At 38.7% G+C, this 23,239-nt stretch overlaps 1 protein-coding gene and 1 long non-coding RNA gene across 2 annotated transcripts in view; one reads left to right on the top strand and one right to left on the bottom strand.

Moving 5' to 3' along the window:
• The first annotated feature begins 210 nt into the window (after positions 1–210).
• The window catches only part of FOXN1 (forkhead box N1), a 25,190-nt gene continuing 2,161 nt past the window's right edge, over positions 211–23,239 (top strand). Inside the window, exons 1-7 of the mRNA XM_067565950.1 lie at positions 211–333; positions 1,695–2,198; positions 4,670–4,780; positions 11,384–11,511; positions 12,733–12,829; positions 21,035–21,242; positions 21,869–22,399. Coding sequence (XP_067422051.1) covers positions 211–333; positions 1,695–2,198; positions 4,670–4,780; positions 11,384–11,511; positions 12,733–12,829; positions 21,035–21,242; positions 21,869–22,399 — 1,702 coding nt within the window. The remainder of the gene's footprint in view (positions 334–1,694; positions 2,199–4,669; positions 4,781–11,383; positions 11,512–12,732; positions 12,830–21,034; positions 21,243–21,868; positions 22,400–23,239) is intronic.
• The window catches only part of LOC137164910 (uncharacterized), a 16,362-nt gene continuing 15,967 nt past the window's right edge, over positions 22,845–23,239 (bottom strand). Inside the window, exon 3 of the long non-coding RNA XR_010923234.1 lies at positions 22,845–23,082. This is a non-coding gene — a long non-coding RNA (uncharacterized lncRNA). The remainder of the gene's footprint in view (positions 23,083–23,239) is intronic.

The raw sequence follows: 23,239 nt of genomic DNA, 5'->3' as shown, positions 1-23,239 counted from the left end.
AATCTTCCCCAGATAATCAGGTGATTTATTTCACAATTTGCCATTTTAGAATATGTACAATCTGAGGGAGAGGAACATTGGTCAGGCAGGTACCCAAATGGTGAAGCCTTTGTTTGGGACAGGAAAGGCTGTCCATAAACAGATATACACTGACATTCATTGTGGTTTGATTCTATTACAACAGGATTTCTATCTGGCTGGGACTTTGTAATGGTTTCATTGCTTGAAGATCAACCCAATATTAAGTTATCTTCTTCGGACACTCTGGAAAGTGACCAACAAGACGACTTCATGCAGACACAAGGGGACTCAAGCTCCCCAGCTCAGCAAACTGTGAGTAAGACATGCAATCTCTTTTCTCCTTCCCAAGAAGCACAAACCCAGATAGAGTGCGTAACAGTTGGTGTACCAGGACGCAGATTTGTCCATCCAAAGAAATAACAAGAATAAATCCATAACAGAAGGTACCAAAATCACAGGAATGCTGAATTGGTGTACAGAAGTAAACGTTTAAATTATATTTCTGAAGTGTTAAAAGCTTACACATAGTGCTGAATTTTAAACCTTATGGTAATCGTTCTACTGGATTCCCAGTACTCAGGAACAAAAAGAGGCAACTTACCTCCACTAGGAATCATAGTTATTTTACAACTAGTGGTGTTTTTTTAAATAATTTTTATACTGCTTCTTCACAGAACCATAGAAATTAGAGACACAAAGGATTAACCCATCTTGTCCATCCCCTGCCAGTGGAGGACATCACGGAGTGCTTCAGACTTGGTTGTGACTTTAATTCATAAACTGAATGAAATTCTCTGGCTCCCACCGCTCACATATTCAACCTGTCAGCTTGCTACAAAAAGAATGCTGTAATGTTATAGCTGATGATCTTGGCATGTCTGTGTTCACCACCTGGTTTGGTACACTGCATCCAACTACAGTGAAATAGCAAATATCATGATTCCATCAAGAAAAATCCAAATGGTGGATTAACAGTATTGTTGTCCAAACAGCTTGGCACAACTGCATGATTTTATATTATTTCTTAGTGAAACAAAAATGGCCTACATACAGACATATTTCGCTTGGTTGAAGGAATGAAAAGGGAATGGGAGTTACAAAAGAATGATACAAATAAAATTGGTTTTCATTCAAGCATCAAGCCAAAAATGACCTGGAGTTGGATATGATTTTTGGATGGGTCCCTGACTGAACAGAATTTCTCTATAAAAACCAGATTAGCACTGAATACTGATGTTTAGCTGCAAGAAATGCTCAAATTGGCATCACACATTAGGATACATAAGCTTCTGCTTAACATCTCAATACAGTAGCTTATTGAACTAAATGAATACCCTTGATTGTCACAGCAGCAATGGATGTAGTGTGACTAATCCATTAGAACTAGACATATATTTAGAAAAATTTAAAAATAGGACTCTTGACACACAGGTTCTTATGTAGATTAGTAACCATTGACACATTATAGGTTTTTTTAATGACATGCTGCAAGTTCTTCAAGATCCCTCTCTCTGCAGGAAACACTATTTTCATGCAGATTTCCCTGAAGGATCTTTCTGAATCTGCAAGTCCCTCCCTGAATATGCTTCGGTAACTCAGTGTTTCTAGTATATTGAAAGTACCAGCTCTTGGAATTCAATGGTCTTTAAATGTATGTAAATTGTGCCTTGCAGGATAATCCCAGTTTCAGTTGCCAGTCATATGATCCAAACAGCAGGACAGAAAGAAAGAGTTCAGAATCTTCTCGCAGCCCAAACCCCTCTTCACCAACCCAGGATCAAATCCATGGGAGATTTCCTGCCAACCAAGGAATTCACTCTGGGAAGTGCAAACTTAAAGTTTCTCCCAATGCTGAGAAATACAGAAGGTACAGCTATGAGGAAGACACTGCAGGAAACTATGGCAAGTTCCTCAAGAGCAGCAGGAACCCCTTCCATCCTTATAAGAGGGAGTTTAGTGAAGATGTCTTCCAAGAAACTCATCCGTCCCTCACACTGGATAGTAATTCCTTCAAAAATGCAAGAAGTATTGAGGGTTTTGTGGAGCTACCAGGATCTACAGGCACTGGAGAGTCAGAGTCCTTTTCTACACATATTCAGAACATTTCCACAGAATCAACATGGTGCAACAATCTCCAGTACAACCCCACAGGCCAAGATCACAGTTCCCAAGTCATGGTGAGTTACCATACTACAGAGGGCTATTATCAGGGCTCTGAACTACTTTTGGAAATAATTCCTGTTATCCAGGGCATAACTGTACCAACAATCAGTCTTTCCAGGTTACTGGATAGAGTTCATAACAGACATCTGTACTACCTTTGTTGCAGTTCCCCATGCTACTCCCTTTCTTCAACTAAAATTAATTCTCAAGTCCACAGAAATGAATTATTTCCCTATAAACCCCATATGTGGACCTGAAATAGTCAATGCTTTCCTGACAAGAAGTTTTGATGTCAATAATTGGCATCAATTAATGTTTTGGGGAGCAGAAAGTTATAAAACCACCAGTCACAAGCATAGGGGTCTGCATGCATGTGAATACACACAAACTTGTTACAATTTTCTTTAATTCCTTCCTATATACCTATGCTAAGAAAAGGCATATTAGCTAACACAAATTAATTATTTTTAAACAACATTTATAAACTAGTTGTAGACAGACAGGGTGTTAAGAAACATGATTATTTGTCATGATCAACCCAGGGGTTGATCATATGACTACTTATATTTTTGCTATCACTATGCAGTACTTAAGAAGAATTAGACAGATTAAAGGATAAAAGTAAATTTGAAAATGTGTGTCACTAGAGAATCAGAGTCCAAATGTCAGTTCGATTTTTCTGACCATGATAGAGTATTACAAAGGGCTATCATCTTCTTGATTAGTACAACAGGTTTTTTCACTAAGGGTTGATATTTTGGTGGCACAGCATCTAAAACTAAAGTGCAACAAACAAAATTATTCTTCCTTACTATTGTAATATGTGTCAGCTAAAGTCATCAGAAATTAAAATCAATCACTTGTATTTGGGGAAAGTGGTAAAGTCCACATTTCATTATACATTTTAACCAAGATTCAGGAAGACCTAACTCTCTGATGGCTTCCATTTAGTTGGCATGCTAACATGGAAAATTGTACTGTTATATGGCATTCAGAAGACATGTTCACAACTTGTAATGTTTAATTTCAATAATACAGGCAGTAATAAATGGGCTTCGAGACAATCTAAGATCATATTACTAGAAGGAGCTTTGGGCTGTTTATATTTCATGAATGTCTTACTTGCTTTGAAATTAATAAAACAGTAAATATTAGGAAAAGTATAAAGTCCATAAGCTCATTTAAATTGCAACTCTTTGAAATCCATTATTTCAATTAGGAGTAAGTTTCCTATCTACATGTCTTCCATTGTTAATCAGAAAAAGAAAGTTTTAAGGCAGAACCCTACAGACAATAAACCAGATTCATAGGTATATTGTGTCTGACAGCTGAATATGCTGGTGAAATAAAATGTGCACGTGACATTTTAATAATGATTTTTGATTGTTTTTAATTTGCAGTTGTCTCTTGTAAATTTGAAAATTCCATTTCCATACTTGTTCACAATCTGGCCATATAAAAGAGATTAATCTAATAGATTTAAATTAGATATTTGGAATACCGAGGTTGCCCCTGCCATCTTGCAACAGTTGGTAGGGAGCTCAAATCAGTGGCCTAATCAAGTTGCCAAGATCACTTAAAGAATGCCAGTTCTGTGGTTATTAGAGATTATCCCATTTACCCATATATTGTGTGTTTAAGCTACTGATCAAATCTGTCCATCAGTCTTTATAACATAACTGCATAATTGAAAGGCAAATGGAGGTTGAGCTTCTTTTTCTGAGGTAATCTCCCTAAGTGTATTGCCTGCTTTCTGTTCAGTCTTCACTAGTACTGGTTATCTGTGGTTACTGCTAGAAGGGTAACCAAGAACTTTGAATATTCTTACCATTTCAGCATCTGTGAAGCAAGTATGAAGGACTCTGGCTGTATAGTGCGTGGAATCCTAGACAGATAGATGTGTAGCAGGGAAGAGATCTAAGAAGTTGAAACCTGACCGACCCACCTGTCTTTATTGGCAGTTTTAGAAATGGCTCATATTCTACAACTGGATTTTCTGTAACAATGAAGCTAGCTGATGCAGTCAGTCTAATTTAATTTTCTTCTGCAATCTGCTTCTCCACATATTTTGATTCCCAAGTCTCTCTCCAGCTTTCTGCATACCTTCTATTGACAATCATTGGGGGGACCAGCCAAGTGAGAGAGAGGCACAAAGAGCTAAGGAATGAGGGTTATTCTAGTTTGTGGAGAAAAAAGGACATAGAAATTATCATTTTCTGGATTTTTCATATTTGTGTTAGAGGATTTTAACAACAATCCCTTTTTTTCTAAATAGTAACTGTACAATAATTAATAAGAAGATATTTCTTATAACAGCTCTAGCAGATGAAACACATTACTGTTAATACTTCTTGTTTGAGTAGAAATAAGTCCAAGAAAGGGCAGAGAAAACATCCAAAAGCAAACTGGAGACAGTAACTGAAAAGCTTAATTTATTGAAATTTCTGTGTTTTTTGTAACACCACCTTATTTGAATATATTTCAGCAGGATTCAGAGGTCAAGCTTAAGACACCTCCACTGGAAGGGCAGCCCAGTCTGTATTGTTATCAGCCTCAAGTACAGCAGATGTATTGTCCATCACATCCATTTCACCAGGTATGTGCAATATATGGACAACTGAATTAACCAAATGTCCTACGGTATATTGGTATGGTAACTATGACTGTAATACACAACAACTGGGTGACTAGTTCAACTAATTCTGCACTTGCTGGGAAGTTCCTACATGAATAGTCTCATGTGGCTTATGAAAAAGCTATTAAGGAAAAATAGAGATAAATGATTTTTGAAACATGATTACAGTCAGAAAATTTAATCTATACAAATGTAACCATGGTACTGCTTATTTATTCTCTTACGACTTCTAAAGAAAACTGATTCTGTTAACAAGGTAAAAGATTCTACATTTCTTACTACCAGCTCCACCTGAACCTGGAAACCCACTGTATTCTGACTGTTGCAACAAAAATAAAATATAATTAATGTACCCTCAAACAAAAATACACATAGAAAAATATTTTTAAAATCTGTTTAGTCTACACAGCTTTAATCAGCCAAGTGCTGCTTAAATCACATTATCTGGACTTGACTGCCATAAACCATTTATTTTGCAGCTTTCTGACTATTACACCATCTCAAGTAAAAGATTCTGCAGTCAAAACTTAACTGACAATTGTGTTGATGATACATGAGACAAAATAGCATTCAGTTTGTTCCTCCATTAAGTAGCTATGTTATTAGCTCTACAAATGCTAGTAGGAATAAAAATTATCTTGTTTCTATAGATGAACTCAGTAGATGTGACCTGAATATATCCCATGTCAGATTTTTGAAGTTAGTGAAATGGATGCTCTTGCAAAAACGAATACACATCACTGCATTTAAAACGCTATTGCTGTGTGATGCAGAATTTTTGTTCACTTGTGCACACACAATACATGGGATTAAAGTAATTTTCCTCTCACTGTACACAATTCCTGTCTGCAAGTGAAAGAGTCTCTTAAGGAAGATACCTTCTAAGGTGACAAAAGTATCTTTGACAAATTACCATTACTGGACAAAATACTTTAAGGTTAAGGGTGAGAATATATATCAGTAATGTTAAGGATAAAAATCCATACACAAAATATAGTTACCAAAAACCCAAACATTAAAAAGCCAAGGAATTTAGAGTTAGTTACATTTTCAAATATTTGTGTTTTTTTAAGTATGGAGAAATCACACTTGAATTTGACTCTGGTCCCTTAACAGTCCCAGTCTCCCATTTTTCCTCATTACTCATTTTATAGCTACTTTGTAAAGATGCATTACTTTTGGATCAAGAGCTTTGTTTCAAAGGACTTTAAGAAGCCCAGAGTATGTGATTTAAATTTTGAAGAACTCCTATGCTTGTTCATCTTGCAGGTGGAGTATCACCGAATACTGATTTATAATTGGTTTAATGTCTTCATTGCATGGTAGCCTTCTGTCTTATGGCACTGAGATTACTGACTGACATATGGTGTCATTGGGTCCAGTCCTACAAGGTGCTGAGCACACTCTACCCCTTCAGGAATGGGCTCTTATGGAAGAACAAGAAATTATTTGTCTTTGGTACGCTAATCAGTCTAATCAGGAATTTGTAAAGTAGGTTTTATCTATGGAGGGTGAATTTGCTTAATTTGTAATGAAAGAGTGCCAGGGCTCAAGCAATTAGGTATCAGGGTTCAAGCAATTTTTTTTACATTCATAATTTATGCAGCAAGTCCAGAAGTGCCGGGGCTATGAACTGTCAAGCCTAGAGGTGCCTGGGCTCAGCCATGGCAAGACCTGGCACAAATTAAGCACTGTGAATGAACATAAAGAAGGGCATAGTCAGCGCAACCACTGTATAATAGGAATTTTACAGTCACTGATAAAATTGTTTGTTATGAATGAATAACTGAGTTTCTCAAGGCATCATTAAGGGGACAGAATTACAGTAATCTGGGTATTTTAACAGTCAATGTCCACACATCAAATTAGAAAGACAAGGTGGATGAGGTAATATCTTTTATTGGACCAACTTCTGTTACCTCACCCACTTTGCCTCTCTAATATCCTGGGATTAACATGGCCACAACAACACTGCATGCATACTTTTAAACGTCAGGTTTCTGGTAAATGTAATCTGAATTCCCTGGCATTTCAATGAGTGTTTCTCTGTTAAGTACACATTCTTTTAAGGATTTTTCCCTTACTGATATCCACTCTTAGTCATAAAGTTTGTGCCCTGGAATTTCCTTAGCTTTGTAAAAATAGTCTTAACATGGAACTGGGGTGTGAAAGGGAATTTGTGGGGAGAGGAAACTCCCCCTGCCTGCTGACTTCCTGAGGTCCACAGAAAGGAAGCCTCACTAATGTAGTGTACACCCCCTAAGATTTGCAGAAGGTGAGCCCCTCTCCTGCAGATTTTAGGAGGTGCACAGAAGTAGGACACCACTTGAGTAAGTGCACAAATTCCTGGAGAACCTTACAAGGTTCTTTGGGGGTCTTTTGAACTACTAGCCACTGAGACTTTGCGCTCTGAACACCCAGAGCAGGTCTTGGGAGGCTCAAGAACCTTTGACATAGGCATTAGGAAGCTCGTGGCCCACTGACCCCTATAAGCCTTAGCATGCTTTACGGGAGCTTCCCACACCCCCACAAAACATAAGAGGGGATATGGGTGCCCCCACCCCATCCACATCCCCATAAGCCTTGAGAAGTTCATCAGTGCATCAACACCCCTGGCCTTGGTAGGCTCCTTGGGAAGGAACAAAACTATTAAGGTGTGGTGGGAGGTGATCAGGAATGGCATCTAGTGAGAGTCCTAAGACTCAGGTGGGGAGAAGGTTTAGTGAGTTTCATGAGGTACACAGAGAGCAAATCTATAAAACCAAGTGTTCCTATTACTATTACCTTCCTCCATTATATTCTGCACCTACCTATTACCCTTTGTAGTTAACTAGGTTATAATTTCTTCAGGACAGAATCATAGAAGATTAGGATTGGAAGGGACCTCATCTAGTCCAGCCCCCTGCTCAGACAGTCTTTTACTGTGCATTTGTACAATGCCCTGCATAATGGAGTTCTAGTTCCAGGTGGGGTCTCTGGACACTATCAAAATTCTATTATTAACAATATGGAGGCTTCTCCTCTCCTGCAGATCACTGGGGGTCCACAGGATTGCAGGGCAATGCCCACCATATCTTTTCTCCACCCCACCCCAAGACTTGCTCTCTACAGCTCCCAGACCATGCAGACATCCTACAGTCTGCAGGAGCTAAATACCCTTCCAACAGACCTTAGGAAGTGTGCAGGAGCTAAATATATACAGGGAGGATATGGGAGAAAAAAAAAAGCCTTGGGACAGATGACAGAGGGAACAGGGGTTTTCCTTTCACCCTGGCTATGTACAAGAAACCTGACTAGGGAACAACCTCACTTCCTGGCATGTTGCTCTATCTCAGATCTCTTGTTGGAACTACTAACTAGCCAAAATTAACTTCTCAACTCCCAACAAGCTATGTTGATATTACAATTTTAAATGTTAATAACTTTTTAAATAATTTTCTCTTTGGTTCTCAGCACTAGTTTCAACTAGAAGAGTCCAGCAAACCATAATTTCTCTCTGTGACTTCTTTTTTAAGCTATAAAAGTGACAAAAATGCATTAAATTTTTAATTCTTACCAACAGCTCTTTTTTAGTTTAATAATGCATTAAATCTTTGCCTGATTAACCTCAAATTTAGTAGAAGAATTACACCATCCATTGGTAGTCCTAATCTACCAATGTTGAAATGAACATTCTTTTTTGTGGATTTCAGAGGAGTGGGTCCAAAACCAGACTTATAACCAAAGCAACTATGAAACAGCTATCTGGACAGTAAAATCAGATTTCAATTTGCTGCCATGCATGCCTGCACATAATGTAAATATACAGCCATACACTTCAGGTCACTTTAGCAGAAATACCATTTTGGCTGCTTATTAATCTGTTAATTCATTTCATTTTCTTTATTCCCTAAGAGGACAGATACCCCATCCCTTTCCACTGTTGAGTTGATGCCAAAATTATTACTACATGTTGGCATTAACTGCATTTTAAAAAACTCTTCTGTGTAACCTCTGAAACACAGAAGGGAGTAGCTGGGCAAGACATAACAAGCACTACATGAAAGGAAGTCTCCATCCACCTGTAGGCTGGCACTGTGACAGACCTCTTACATGTAGCAGGTTATTATTATAATGTTCAGCATTTGCCCTTTTTATTTTAATATGATGAAGGTAATGGCAATATATGCTAGTGCCCAGAGACGAAAATGACAGGCATGAGCCGCCTAGGCTGTAATAGGTAGAATTATCATCCAGCACAAGACACTAAGGTGTGAATACTGCATATGATACAGAGCTTGGGAGAAATAGTATTGTATTGAAATGCTGTCAGTCTTCAGCAGAGCAGAACCACCAGCAAAGCTTTATACTGCAAACCTTAAATGGAGCAGAGCAATTTGACTTACTAGAAAATGAAACACAAGTGAATAGGGCCTTTAGCCAGACAGAAGGCTGTCCAAGTCATGCCTTGCATCTTAATATAGAGGTGAGAGGTCAGCTCCCTCATTAATTCTGCCAATAAGATTAAAAATCTCTCCCCTTCCCCTTTAATGGCCACAAGATAGACAACGAGTCATAAGAAAACACCTTCTTATTGACCTGAAAGTAACAGCAGACATAAATCACTTACTGTCGCCTACCCACATAAAACATAGATAACTTTCATACCAGTTATGCCATGTCATAACCAGTAAAAGTCCATCATATCAGACACTTCCCCAGCCTCCAGTCTGTCAAAAAGAAGCAATGAAACCAATAAAATAGAAATAATCTTTAAAATACCCAGTTCTTGCCTCAGGAAATAACATCACAGCTATTTCCATTTCAGTCTCCTTTCCTTCCAAAGAGCCACTGAAACCAATAAAATCAAAATTACTATATAAAAACCCAGTTCTATACCCTGGTAACAATTTTGAATACAGGAGGACAAGTCAGACAGCTCTTGGAGATGTAATTTTGGAGATGTAATTTATGGTAGTTCTGAGGGCTGCAGCTTCGTCCAGTATTTATGTTACTGGAGCAGGACATAGAAAATTGGAGAAGTTCTCCATGTCCTGTTTCTTTCACTCGTTTGTCATTGTAGCAAACAAGTTAATATTTTCAATATGTTTCTCTATATCAGTGTTTCTCAATTGGTGTTCCACGGAACCCTGGGGTTCTGTGGGAACACTGTTAGGGTTCCGCGAGAAAGTGACATTGCGCTGCCGAAAAAGGGAAGATGTCCTGGATTTTTCGGTGGAGGGTATCGAGTATGAGTGTAATTTCCCCGCGGAGCCTAAAGGGTTCCGCAGGGAAATTTAATTGAGAAACGCTGACCTAGTTGTTTGTATATAATTTGCTTATTTCGACATTTTTTTTGGCCCCATATGTAAAAATACGGTTAAGAGTTTGGGGGGTTCCGCAATTATTTATCGAGTTCAAAAGGGTTCCGTGGCCAAATTTAATTGAGAAACACTGCTCTATATGGTTCTGGTGCAACTGCACCTGGAATGCTGCATTTAGTTCTGGGCAGTTCAGTACTAAAAAGATACTGGCAAACAGGAGGAAATTCAGAGCAATGCAACTAAAGTTACTAGGAGACTGGAGGAATTGAACCATTAAAAGTATAGCTTGAGGGGACATGATACCTATTTGAAAATATTTCAAGTATGTAAACAAGGAGCAGTAGAAATAATTGGTCCAATGAGATATTAGTTAGAAATGATAGGGTAAAATTAAGAAAAGAGAAATATAAGCTAAATATTAAGAAAACTATCCTGACAGTGAGGTCTGTTAAACTGTAGAACAATCTCCCAAGGCAAGCAGTTAAAACCACATTGAATGGCACTTTTGAAAGTAGACAGGATAAAGCACTAAAAAGTGTGCAATTGAGAATACTTCTGCATGAATTGGGAAATAGACTAAATGGGACCCCTGAATGGTAATTTGTTTCCCCATCTCCAATTTGCATAATTCTGTTACAGTGATATAATCACAATGGGACAGCATTGATTCAATTATTTACAATATTTGGATTGACACAGAGTTCAGAGTCTCAAAAATAAGATCATTTTCTTGCTCTTGGGCTTTTAGAGGCTAGGTAGAATGCATTGCCAGTGCCAGGCCAGTGGAAGATGATACCTTGCTTATTTTAGGATTTGTTTGTTTTTTGTGTGTACTCTGACACCATTCACCCTTTAGAAGTTTCATCATCATGTCTAAAGTCAGCAAGCAACAAAGGCTTTGTTGTGCTTGCTCCTATGATGCAGAATGAATATGTGCCATTGGGCTTCTGTCTTAGTTTATCTTGTCTCCATTTTTAAAAAAGTTTAAACACTCCTTTTTGTCTCCTAAATGTTCGTAGTAGCTTTAATCTTTTGTCTTATTTTAGAGGTTTAGTCTTTCTTTCATGGTTTACTTTACTGGTTTGGTTTTTATATCTGGTAATTACTGCAATATTTTGTCTGTGTAGTGCCATGTTGAGGTGGTGGAGGGTATCCTCAAAAATATAACTTTTATTACTACTATTAATAAAAACAATTTATAGGAATTTCTTGCCACTTTTGCTTTTAAGTCAATTAAACTTCTCTTTTATCATGTTGTCAGTATTCTTCAGGAGGCAGCTATCCTGTGACCTATATTACCTCATCACACTATCCTTACCAGAGAATCGCTCCTCAAGGGAGTCAAGAATCTCAGCAGCCTCTGTTTCCTAAACCCATTTACTCCTACAGGTAACAATCTGTTTGTTTTTTCCAAGTCTAAAAGTTAGGGGAACCACCCTCTTTAGACACAGCCTGTCCCCAACACAGAATTTGCAACAAAGTGCTTGCTCCCATTTGGCTGAAACTTATGAATCATAAGATGTCCTAGATTCTGGAGCATAGCAGGAAAGTCACATGGAAAGGCGTTCACAAACACTTTGCACAATTTTGAGTACCTAAATAAAAAACTGCAGTGCATGTGCACCTGCATGCACACTCTTGTTTTAGTATATAAAACATGTATTATAACATTATATACAAAATCTAGGTGTTTGCTATCTCATGGATATGGGGCTCCTTGAGATCTTTTCCAGGGTATGAAATAATGCTAATTATTTTCTGAATGTGGGGAGTCTATTAATGGGAAAGACGGGGAGTATGTCACACACACACATGCACACTGAGATACTTTAGAAACACAAGAAACAGCTGGCAAGCAATGTTTTCCATGAAGTTAGACAGTATTTTCCTTGTACAATGGGGGCTTTTTTCACTCTTGTGCCATCTGATTTTTCAGTGAAACTAAACTCTAGGACACTAGTGCTGCCTCCACCATCTTCTCAGGCCTCACTATCCTGGAGCATATGAAGCAGGGCCTTCAAATCCAATCTAGCTGTCCTGCACACGAGGTCCTCTAATGACTTTATAAACTGTATTAGGGTTTTACACTGCAGCCCGCCTCCAAAGTGTCTGTATGCCATCCACATAAAATCAATAGTAATAGCAAAGGGAACTTTTCTCAAGAGGATAGTTTGCCAGAGTAAACTACTACAAGTTAACCTCAAGTTTCAGACCTCTGTCATTTTGATATTCCCCTTGGGGTCTTTAGCAGCCTATCCATTTGAGCTCACTATTAGAAAATACATACAGTGGCAAGACCCTCCCAACTAAGTTTAAAAACCTTGGACCTGAGCCTACACTCCATTACACCAGTTTTACACTGATGTAACACAATTTAAGTCAAACTTTTATGTATAGGGCAATAGTTAGCTCTGTAATCCTTACACAATGTAAACAGCCTCATCCAGCATTTAGGAATCACCAGAATCTTATTACAGGGAAGATCAAACAAAGGAGTTGCACATACTGTAAAGATCTCTTCTTTTTTTTTTTTTTATTACCGAGAAGCCAAATAAGAGGCTAAATGTGAACCTACCAGTAAAGGACATTGTTTCTTTTTTGTTCCCAAAGCATTCTGATCTTCATGGCGCTCAAAAACAGTAAAACGGGGAGCCTCCCTGTCAGTGAGATTTACAATTTCATGACGGAACACTTTCCTTATTTTAAGGTGAGCTCTTCATTTTAAAAATTGCTTTCTATATCTTTCATTGAGCTCTACCAGTCAGCACAGAGGATAAGGGACTAGTCCCATTCTACTGAAATGGATAGTTTGCTTGTTAGCATATAAGAGCAATATCTAACCAGTGACAGTGTACTTCTCCTAGCTCACTGGTTTTCAACCTGGGGGTGAGGGAGAAGGTGTAAACACAAAGAGGTTATAAGGGGGCTGCAAGCAGCACAGAGTAGGGATGCTTCCAAGTCAGCTGCATCTTGAAGGCCACCAAAGATCCTGTTTAGTGTGCCCACTAGAGCACACTAGGAGGCTGCAGCCGTCACTTCAGTGGGCTTGGGAAGGGGGCTTTGCTCAAGTTTGGGTCAGGTAGACAGCTGGGCAGCCTTGAGGCACCTGCGCATGTGCACCGCAGGGGAGCTAGATTTGGTATGGAGGAGGAGAAGGGTGTCTTTTTGTAGGCTGTAGCTTTATGCTGTTGGAGAACAGCAGTGTGAAGGAGGCAGAGCCTCCCTGACAGCTGCAAAATGGTCTCGCTGGGCTCAGAAGCAGATAAGGGCAGGCATCTGGGCACCTGGTAACCACTCCTGACAGGGGTATGCTGAGGGAAAGGGGGAGAATGAACTGAGGGCCCCCCCTCCCTCCCCCCCCGACACCCACCATCCCCTGCATTTTCCCAGGCAAGCCAACCTCCACCTCCCACTCTTCTTAGCAATGCCAGTTTAGTTATCCCTCTCCTGTGTTCCATGGCAGGAGGGAGGGGGTCATGGGACATGAATCTCCAAAGAGGGGTACAGCAAAAAAAAAAGTTTTGGAACCTCTGTCCTAGTCCATAAGTCTAGTGTGCGCCCAACACACTATCCTAGGCCTATGCAGAAGGGATGAGTATTGTATAGAGTAATACTGGGCACATGCAGATATTGAGAACCCAGCTCCACCTCCAATCCTGGACCTGAGCAGATGGCAACTGCTCAGTTCCTCACCTATGGGCCCTCATAGCAGGAAGTGACTTTTAAACATCCCCATTCCTACCCAGCCCTCACCCGCAGGCAGAATGGAATTGGTATTGTGGACCCTTCCCAGACTCTCCAGGCTCCTGTGGAATCTGAAGTTTAAGCTTATCTATACTCTGTTCAGAAGGCTGTCAGTCTTGTTCATTTTTATCACTTACACTGAATGCACAAAGAGTACAGCACACGGTGAATGGTGCTGAGCTCAAAACTATACCTTGGTGGTGGTGGTGGTGGTGGGTGTGTGTGTGTGTGTGTGTGTGTGTGTGTGTGTGTGTGTGTGTGTGTGTGTGTGTGTGTGTGTGTGTGTGTGTGTGTGTGTGTAAGGGTACATGATTTAAATCAGGTGCTGTAGGAATTTAAAATCCATGATGTAAGAGAAGGATTTCCTGTATATGTAAAGCAGGTGGAGGAGGATTAGTCAGCATGTGACCCAGGAGAAGGAGGATTACAGTTAAATTTAAACAAGGGCTATCATTGAATCCTCGGCTGCAGTTCAACACAGGGCTTCGTTCTTTCTGATGCCTCAGAAACACAATAAGAATCCAGATCAAGTGGCTTATAACGGACAAAAAAGCCCCAAGATGGAATCAGAGCAACAAGACTGTCATATTTCCTATTGAGAATAAATATGCAGAATTCTAATAAGTTTACAAACAATTATAGAAAGGGAATTTAAATATATAACTACTACATGGCATAAGAAAAAAATACTGATAAAGTTTTGGATATTTGCAGTGAGGGTGGATGATGCCTTCAGAGCCTGAGAATGTGGCATGAAGCCACCAATAGAAGGATGGGATGGAATACAGATCATAAAGGAAAAAGAGGAAGAATTCTCTATAATCCAATATATTTCCCCTCTTCCACAAGACCCCTTTTTAGATCAACCTGTGCTCTAGAATGTGGCTTCTAGAGTGAACCAGTGTTAGACTCCTTGCCCTAAGGCAACAATAGAGTGAGAGAAACACAGAACTCACTGATCCTCATCAATGAAGTATGTCACCATCACAGCATTAGTCCACAGCAATAGCAACAAAAGATAAGACCCTCAATCCCCATCAGCATCTTTATAATACAGCATTATAGTGCAACAGGCACTCTTATTTCGTACAGTTACATCACAAGGGACTCAGATATTTGGCCAAAAAGACACATGAAATTAAACATGTCAGTGACCTGGAAAAGTTTTGGTTTTTTCCCCTCAAGGCAAATCACAAGGAATCTAAAAGTTAGACAAAATATGCTGCTCCAAATCAAGGAGTAATCCACAGCCTTGAATTTGTTCTCTAATAAAATGACCATCGCCTTCCCCTTATTTTTAACACCAGGCACATGAACTGTTCCACTTCTTGGAATTAATATTGTGCTGAACTATGATGCCTCTTGGCACAATGCACAAATTACGTGATCTAAAGCTAAGTATTGCATCTTTATTTGAGGACCACACTATTTTCTAGAAGAATAAATTCATTATATATTTCAAATAAAGAAGTTTATTAAAAACACCAAAAATATACATTTTATAAACACAATAAACACATTTATTCATTAGACAGTTACTGAAATTACACAACCTCATGCTTCACAACATACCGGATTACTAAAAGAAGCTGCTCCAGATCAACTGCTGCTATTGCTAACATAAATACATAGAATTTTTAGGAGGGGGGAGAACCTAGCTCCGCTAAGTCCACCTTTCTGCTCCTGCCTCTTGAATGTGTTCCTGATATAGTGTAGAATGTCAATGAAACACCCATTCTTTCCTCAAACACATTATTCTGCATATATTCCACTACAGCCTTTCAGCATCAATTCCTCACTCCAGTAACTATCAGAGAGAAGATGCCATTTCTGATACCTAAACTAAACTTTTCCCTCCCATTCATGACACTCCAAGATGACACGCCAACTCCCTGGAGTGTGAACAGTTCTTTCCTCATATCCTTGTGTCCCCTTACTTACATCACTAAAAACCACAATGAGAATCTGACTAAGTGGGTTTCTGCCCACAAAAGCTTATGCCCAAATACATTTGTTAGTCTTTAAGGTGCCACAGAACTCTCGTTATTTCACAATGAGAATGAGGTTCTTTTCCTCAGCTCAATCCAAGTATGCTATAAATAGAATGACACAGAGGGCGCTGCTGGGACAAACATACATTCTGCAAGAAGAATCTTTTTACACATTAGTTAGTTTTATAGTCACCTAATTCCGTAATTTTATTCAAAACACCTTTAAAATAAACACAGAAACTGAAAGAACTGTATCTTTTACTTGTGGGCAATCAACCCTACCTATATCTAATCTATAAAATGGCCAGAGTCAGCTACCATATTATAGGTTCCTGCCCTATGAAGTGCCTGCTCTTTTTGGAAGTCTTCATCAAGATCTTGATGGAGTAATTCCCTATATATGTTATCCTCAGAAGTCAGGCAAAAACAGTTTTGTTTTTACTATCAGAAATCCCTCAGTAGTTACCTGAATATAGAGCCAAGGGGTGGGGAAGCAATTACAGTTGGGAGGAAACTGTATAGTACAAATGCACGAGATCTTGATGGGAAACATCAGATGACACAAGCCCAGTCAAAGTAACTTCTACTCACTGCCACAGCAAATGCAATTTCTATGATGCAACACTATCTTTTCTAGTTGAACAGAGCAATCCAACTCCTACGTCCTAAAAAACATCCACACAGCTAAAACGGAATTTCTCTTTGAAGTACCTCTCCCTTCTCTTGAGAGCCAGATTTAAAGAGAAGGGGTTTTGCAAGATCATAAAACTCTTTAATCTTCAAGAGGCGGTCAGGATCAATGGGTAACACAGAAGGGCTCTTTTACTTACTTACTTACACACACTTTTTTCCTTTCCAGTTATTAATGTCTAACAAAAGCCTTTATTCTTGTTCATTTGAGATAAAAACACTGCCAGCATTCTCAGAGGCTAGAAAAGTTTGTGGTCTGATGGGACCATTACACAAGGTATTCTCCCTTTCTTAAATTCCACACTCCCTCCCCCCCCATACTGCTCAAACTGAGACAGGAGCTAGTTAGTTACCAAATTTCAACTAGAACAGCAGTGTTGGTGATCAAAGCTCATTAATACTGGATATGAGTAGTATTAACTTAAAAAAAAGAGTGACCAGGAGCTGATTCATCATTAACACATTGTTGGATCATTCTCAGACAACTGAACTGGGTAAAGGGTTGGGTTTTCCCTGACAAGCATATTTGAGATCTTGATGTCAGAATCGATTCACCACCTGGCACCACTCCTCAGAACCAATCCTCTTGCTACTACTTTTTTTTTTTTAAATGTTCCTAAAGCTATTTCAAAGCATGTGCCCCACCCTTTCTAAAAACCTCTGGGAAGCAAATGCCACTCCCACTTTCTCTACTGCTGAGCAGAAACACTAATAAGCATTACTAAGTAGGGACAGGGCAGACATATAATCTCTCATTTATAGGACTAGAAATAAAATTTCATGTTGTGCTTTTAAAAAGCTACATCATTCACTGCCAAGTATCACTGGACGTAAGGGGAACATCTTTCTTGTTTATATTTGGAATCAATTTAAAGATCACCTGTAAAGGTGAACAAAATTGGGTTCCTGCTCTTTTTTGCTGCTTTATGATAGATAAAGACAGGCCAATTTTTCTGCTTGTTTTTTAACATTAAAGTTCTCACTCACCCTGAAGACTCTGATGTCTGGCAAATTAGTAAAGTGGGGATGTCACATGAGCCAAGTGAAAGCAAAGCTATTAAGAGGTGAAGGGATTTTTTTGTCAGATTAGTTAATATACTGTTTTTTTCTTTTTCTTAACATCTATTTAACTTCTGTCACTAATCAATATTTTTGAATAAAAGAAGCCCGTGTTAAAGATCCAACAACCTCATTCCTGCAATTAAGGTGTGAAGGATACGCAATAAATTTCCTTTATACCACTCACTTGTTCTCCAACAAAGCTAAGAAAAACCAGATTTTAGATTCTTGATACAAGTGGAATTTAAAAAACAAAACCAACAAACACTCTCTGCAATTTTTAGGCCTTCATTATACATCATGAAGAAAAAAAATGGGCATGAGTCCAATTTTTAAAAATTCCTTTCCTGGTCATATTTACACTAGGCAGATATCACAAAACCCACCAAAGCAAGCTGGCTTTTTATGTGAAAAATGTCCATGTTTGTGAGATTTGAGAACCTAGAGGGAATTTAATTTGTATCAACAAAAAGTTTTATAAGAGGTTAAAATATTAAGGTAAAGAAAGATAATGTTTCTTACTTATAATCATTCTCTGTCTCATAGATAAGTCTCTCAATTTACCCCTGAGCAACTTAAATGAAGCATATTCTGTACGTGGATCAGCTAGGGCACAGACAAGTGTACACATCTGGCATAGAAGGGTTTCATTTTGAAACTGATACTCAGCTTACTTTTTTGGAGGAGGCAATGAAAAAAGTCATCCATATTGTTGCACAGAAAATTGCTTCATGTCCACTGGCATTAATTATAGTAATAATCTTCCTTTATAATATGTTGAATGCAAAGCCTCTGTTTTCAACATCAGCTTCTTGTTTCCTCTACAAATACAGAACTTTTAGGGAAAGGATTGTTTGAGCTGCTGTCTGACAGACATATGTGAAGCTGCAGATTCTTTACTTTTTATTGGTTCTATAGTGACAAAGGAAGACTGAGCAGTGGGGCTAATGGCTGCATTTATCATTTTACAGCTGAGTTTCTCAGGTGGAGTTCCACCATTATGCTACAGTGAGCACCTTTTTTTAGATTATGCCTCACAGGCAATGAGCTAACATAGATTCTGGCCCCTGTACAATAAATAAAGCAAATAGCATTGTACATGCAATACTTACCAAGCCAAGAGTGGGAGACTGATTTTAGGAAGGTTTTGATGCTAATGGCCCATGCAATACTGCTTTAGAAAGAAGTAGTTGAATACTGATGCCTCATAGCTAAGCCACTATGTTCCCTTGCTAGGTGAAGGAGAGAGGTGATCCAAGACTGCAGGTATAAGGATGCAGTGATTAATCCAAAATGTACAGAAGTGGTTTAGAGAAGTATGAGTGATGATTAATGGGTGAATTACACACAAATTTAAAATAACTGTTGAACACAGGTGTCCAAACAAACAAACCAGTGCAATAATAAAACTAACACAAAGAGAAGCAAAACTTTTACAGAGTAAAACGTAACAGTGCTAATTAGTTTCAATAACCATATTCCAGATCAATAACCAGTGAAACACCTCTCAGCAAAGTATGAGTTCCAGAGTTTTACAGTGTATATCCCTCATGCAAATAGGGAAAAATGCCCCATAAAACAACACTTTTTCACAGCTGATATCAAGTAACAAAGACAAAACAAAAACTGATTGCTGGGATGACTAAGTTTCCAACATGAAAGACACTGGCCCAGGAAAGGAAGATGGATCCACTTCTCCTTTCAAACTTCAGTTATAAATAGACAGTGATAAACAAAAAAACATCACAATATGTGAAATTATACCTGTAGGCAAAAGCAATGGCATAGAAATGTTTCTTCTTGTTTTCCAAAATCTAGTTTCTACAGTAGGATTTTTGTCTTCTACTCTGAGTCTTTGTGTTTAAGTGCAGAATTTTCCCTCAGGGCAAGAAGGAAATGTTTTTATCTCATTGATCAGAGATTGCTTGAATAAAATTGGAGGGTAAGGGGGGGGAGGGGACTATTGAGGCAATTATATGAATTGTTCAAGCTAAGAATCTTCCGACTTCAACAATTGGCTTAAAAATAAAGGTTAAAAAAAATGAGTTAGGCCTGGATACTGTTTTGCCTCATTTGGAAGACTTCTGATTCTGCCTAATAGTTATACAATTTGCTAACACACAAAATTACACCCACCGTAACATGCTAAATCCTATTTGATGTCTATTGTGACATTCAGGTGAAGTCCAAGTAGTGTACAGTCATTCGGCTATTGGCTTGAATTTTTTCTAGATGTTTGGAAGTAGACTAAAGATCCACCTTCTTTATATAGTTGGTAAATTCTTCTTGTGATTTTTCTGAACTCACTATTGAATGATCCAGTCGCCACTCCTGTGCAAAGATTGCTAGTTGAAACTTGGTGACTGTCCCATAAACTTCCTTGCATCTTAAAATGTCATGTTTTTCCATCACTGCTAATCTCTGGTATATTGTCCTTGTAATCCAAAAGGCAGAAGCAACACAAATATTATCAGCCAAATCTTTACCTAAACATAATTTTAGAAACACTTGAAAAAATTAAACAAAATGAAGGTCCAACTTATTTGTCAGTGCCAGGTACTGCCATGTGAAAAGTCATAGGTTTATTTTGGTCTCAACCTTTTGATCTGGCCTGCAGCCTTTCTGCCTTGAGCTATAACTTGCAAATCTCATAAACAAGAGCTGATCAGTTCTAGAACAGCAGACCAAAAAAAGAAAAAAAAGAAAAAACTGAGGGTGCCGCAGGAAGTAATAATAGTGATTATGGGTCTTACTGAAAGCCCACTGAAGTCAATGAAGGTCTTTTAATTTATTTCAATGGCCTTTGGAACATACCCTTAATGTGCGACACTACTCTCTCTGAATTAGTACTGAACCAATGTCCCTCTATGATGTTAAGTGGCATTGGGCTTCTCTTGGATGAGTAAAGGATGTTGTGCTTAAAGGAAGTAAGGTCTTTTGGGTTAAACAGAGGTTTCGTCTGACAACTTATGATCATTAAGGTTCTACAGTACTTTTCATCCATTGTAAAATCCTCGAAATTTCATGTAACTATTCTTCTTAAAAATCACCTTCAGAATGGGAATGAGTAATCATGAGTTTCTACTCTTGAAAAGTTCCTATCAGGAAAACGCTCCTGACAGTGACGTAAAATTGTAAAACAAATTCTTAAGGGAAGTGGTGAAAGTATCATTGCTGGGATCTTTGCAAACTAAACTGGTCAAAGCATGCGCAAATATTGGCTGGAAACAATCTTGTGAAGGCTCCTTTGGGAAATGAATAGATCTGAGCTAATGACCCTTTTCCAGCTCTAAGTTCTTTGGTCAACCTCTCTCTCAAACCACTGTGTGTTGGCAGCTCTCTACCTTCATTAACAATACATAAAGTAGAGACATATTTGGGAATCTTTATCTTCCAGTTCACTTCTTAGTTCAAATTTGTTTTTCCAGACAGCTCCAGATGGTTGGAAGAACTCTGTACGCCATAACTTATCTTTAAACAAATGCTTTGAGAAAGTTGAAAACAAGTCTGGTGGCTCTTCTCGGAAAGGTTGTTTGTGGGCACTGAATCCAGCCAAAATTGATAAGATGCAGGAAGAGCTTCAGAAATGGAAGAGAAAAGATCCAGTTGCTGTGAGGAAGAGTATGGCAAAGCCAGGTTAGTATGCTAGTGCATTAGTTCTCAGTGATCCACAGATCCCTTCTTAGCAGCAGGTAGTATAAATATTTTGAGAATCAATAGAGGAGGTTTTGGGTGCTGGGAAGGGACATGATCCATATTCAAGGCCTCTTGTTTAGTAAATGATTAGCAGCACAGAAACTTGGGAAAACCTTAGGGCTACAGTAAGAGTTATTTTTGCTGAGACTTCCAAACATTCATAATGGTACAGATCAAGAGGCATCCTGGAGCTTAAAGGTGTATTTCCTATTATTTCAGTGAAAGATATGTCTCCCTTGACATCTGTCTAAAAATTGATACAAAAAAGACTGGATTAAGCACCGAGGAATAAAAATTGGGGTTTATTTAGCAGGCAACTATCCCATCTTTAAATAAAAAACTGTACTTTACATAATACTTGAGATTCCTGGGTACGTGGGTCTGGGTTTCCATACTAGGCACCAGTTTGATTGCTGTTTTAAGGTTGTTATTTTCCTCACGTTCATTTTCTGAGTAACACTAAATTTCTAATTGCAACCCAGGCAGATGACAAGCTCAATGCTAGATAGGCATTAAAAGCACAACATCAAATTGTAATTTGATTTTGTTCTGTTTTTATCTTTTAGAAGAACTTGACACATTGATAGGAGATAAGGCTGAAAAACTAAGATCTTCAACCGTGTCCTGCAATCCAACTGGTGTTGCAAATTCATCAGTTTCCAGACAGATGTCCATCCAGCCCCATTCTCTGTGTGAGCCATCCCTGTCGGCTAGCAACCCACAGCCCTTACACACTATTCACACAACGGGACCTTTACATGCAAAGATCCCACTACCGAGTTTGCTTGGGGGCCACCAAATTCCATGTTATACTTCACCACAGGTTTTTCCTCAGATCTCACCTACCTTAATGCAACAATCACCTAGTAGCCCTCAGAGCATTTTCCCTTCTCCAGATACTCAAAGTGAACTCAGAGCACAACCTAGCACCACCCAAGACTCACCCTTGCCAGCTCAGACCCCTCCCATACGTGGTATGAAGATGTTGACAGAGCACTCCACAGCCAGGACAATGCAGGACACACTCATGCATGAAGGAGACATGAGCAATGATATTGATGCTCTTAACCCTTCCCTGATAGACTTTGATCTCCAAGGTAAGTGCCTGATATTCCACTAAATGTTTATTTGCTATTTGTACACTTATCAAATCAAGATCTAACCCTGGAAGAAATCTCCTTTTCCAGGGTACCTTGCACGTATGAAAAAGCCGTGAGTAGACAATTAATCCTTTTTCTGGGCTACTTGTCCTTCCCACAGCGATAGAAGAGCAGTACACTAGAATCATTATCTCATGCAGTATGGAATTTAATATTATTTATAAAGAATATTTCCTAGAGAAGACATAATTTAGAGCTTGTAAAACAGTTTACTCCCTGCAAAATCTGCTGCCACTAAATATTGTAATGCAATATATCAAATATAGCCCTCCACTCATCACATATATTTCTTAAATGAAAAGTACCCAGACATAACTATTACACTAATGTTGGATATAATATCACACGAGAACAAGAAAACATGTTTTATTTGAGTGCTCTGTACATAACTGTTTGGTTGCATTCACCACAATCCTCTTCCAGATCTTTGCTCCAAAAAAAATGCAATTTACCCCCGATACAGAGTTGCACAGATGTTTAGGTGATCACTTCACTGACCTCCTGTATTTGGAAAAAATTCTCTGAAATAACTGTGTATGCAGACATCAAAGTTCCTGTTCTTGGCCAAACAAATCTTCCTTTCCCTAAACATGGTGCTCAAGGCCCATATCACCCTTCCACTGCAAAAAAAGATAATCAATGTAAGAGCCAAAGTTCGGTGAAAAACCTATGGATTAGAGGCTGTAGAGCTCCTGCTCACATCAGGATGGGTAGGGTTTGCCCATCTTCAGGGGACAAGAGACATACCAAACATCATCACAGAACTGCAACAAAAAC

Source organism: Emydura macquarii, unplaced genomic scaffold, assembly GCF_026122565.2.
Source record: "Emydura macquarii macquarii isolate MOO-44397 ecotype Brisbane River unplaced genomic scaffold, CSIRO-AGI_Emac_v2 contig_2699, whole genome shotgun sequence".
Taxonomy (NCBI): Eukaryota; Metazoa; Chordata; order Testudines; family Chelidae; genus Emydura; species Emydura macquarii.
Note: the sequence above shows the minus strand (reverse complement) of the source record. Positions and strands in the feature narration are given on the sequence as shown.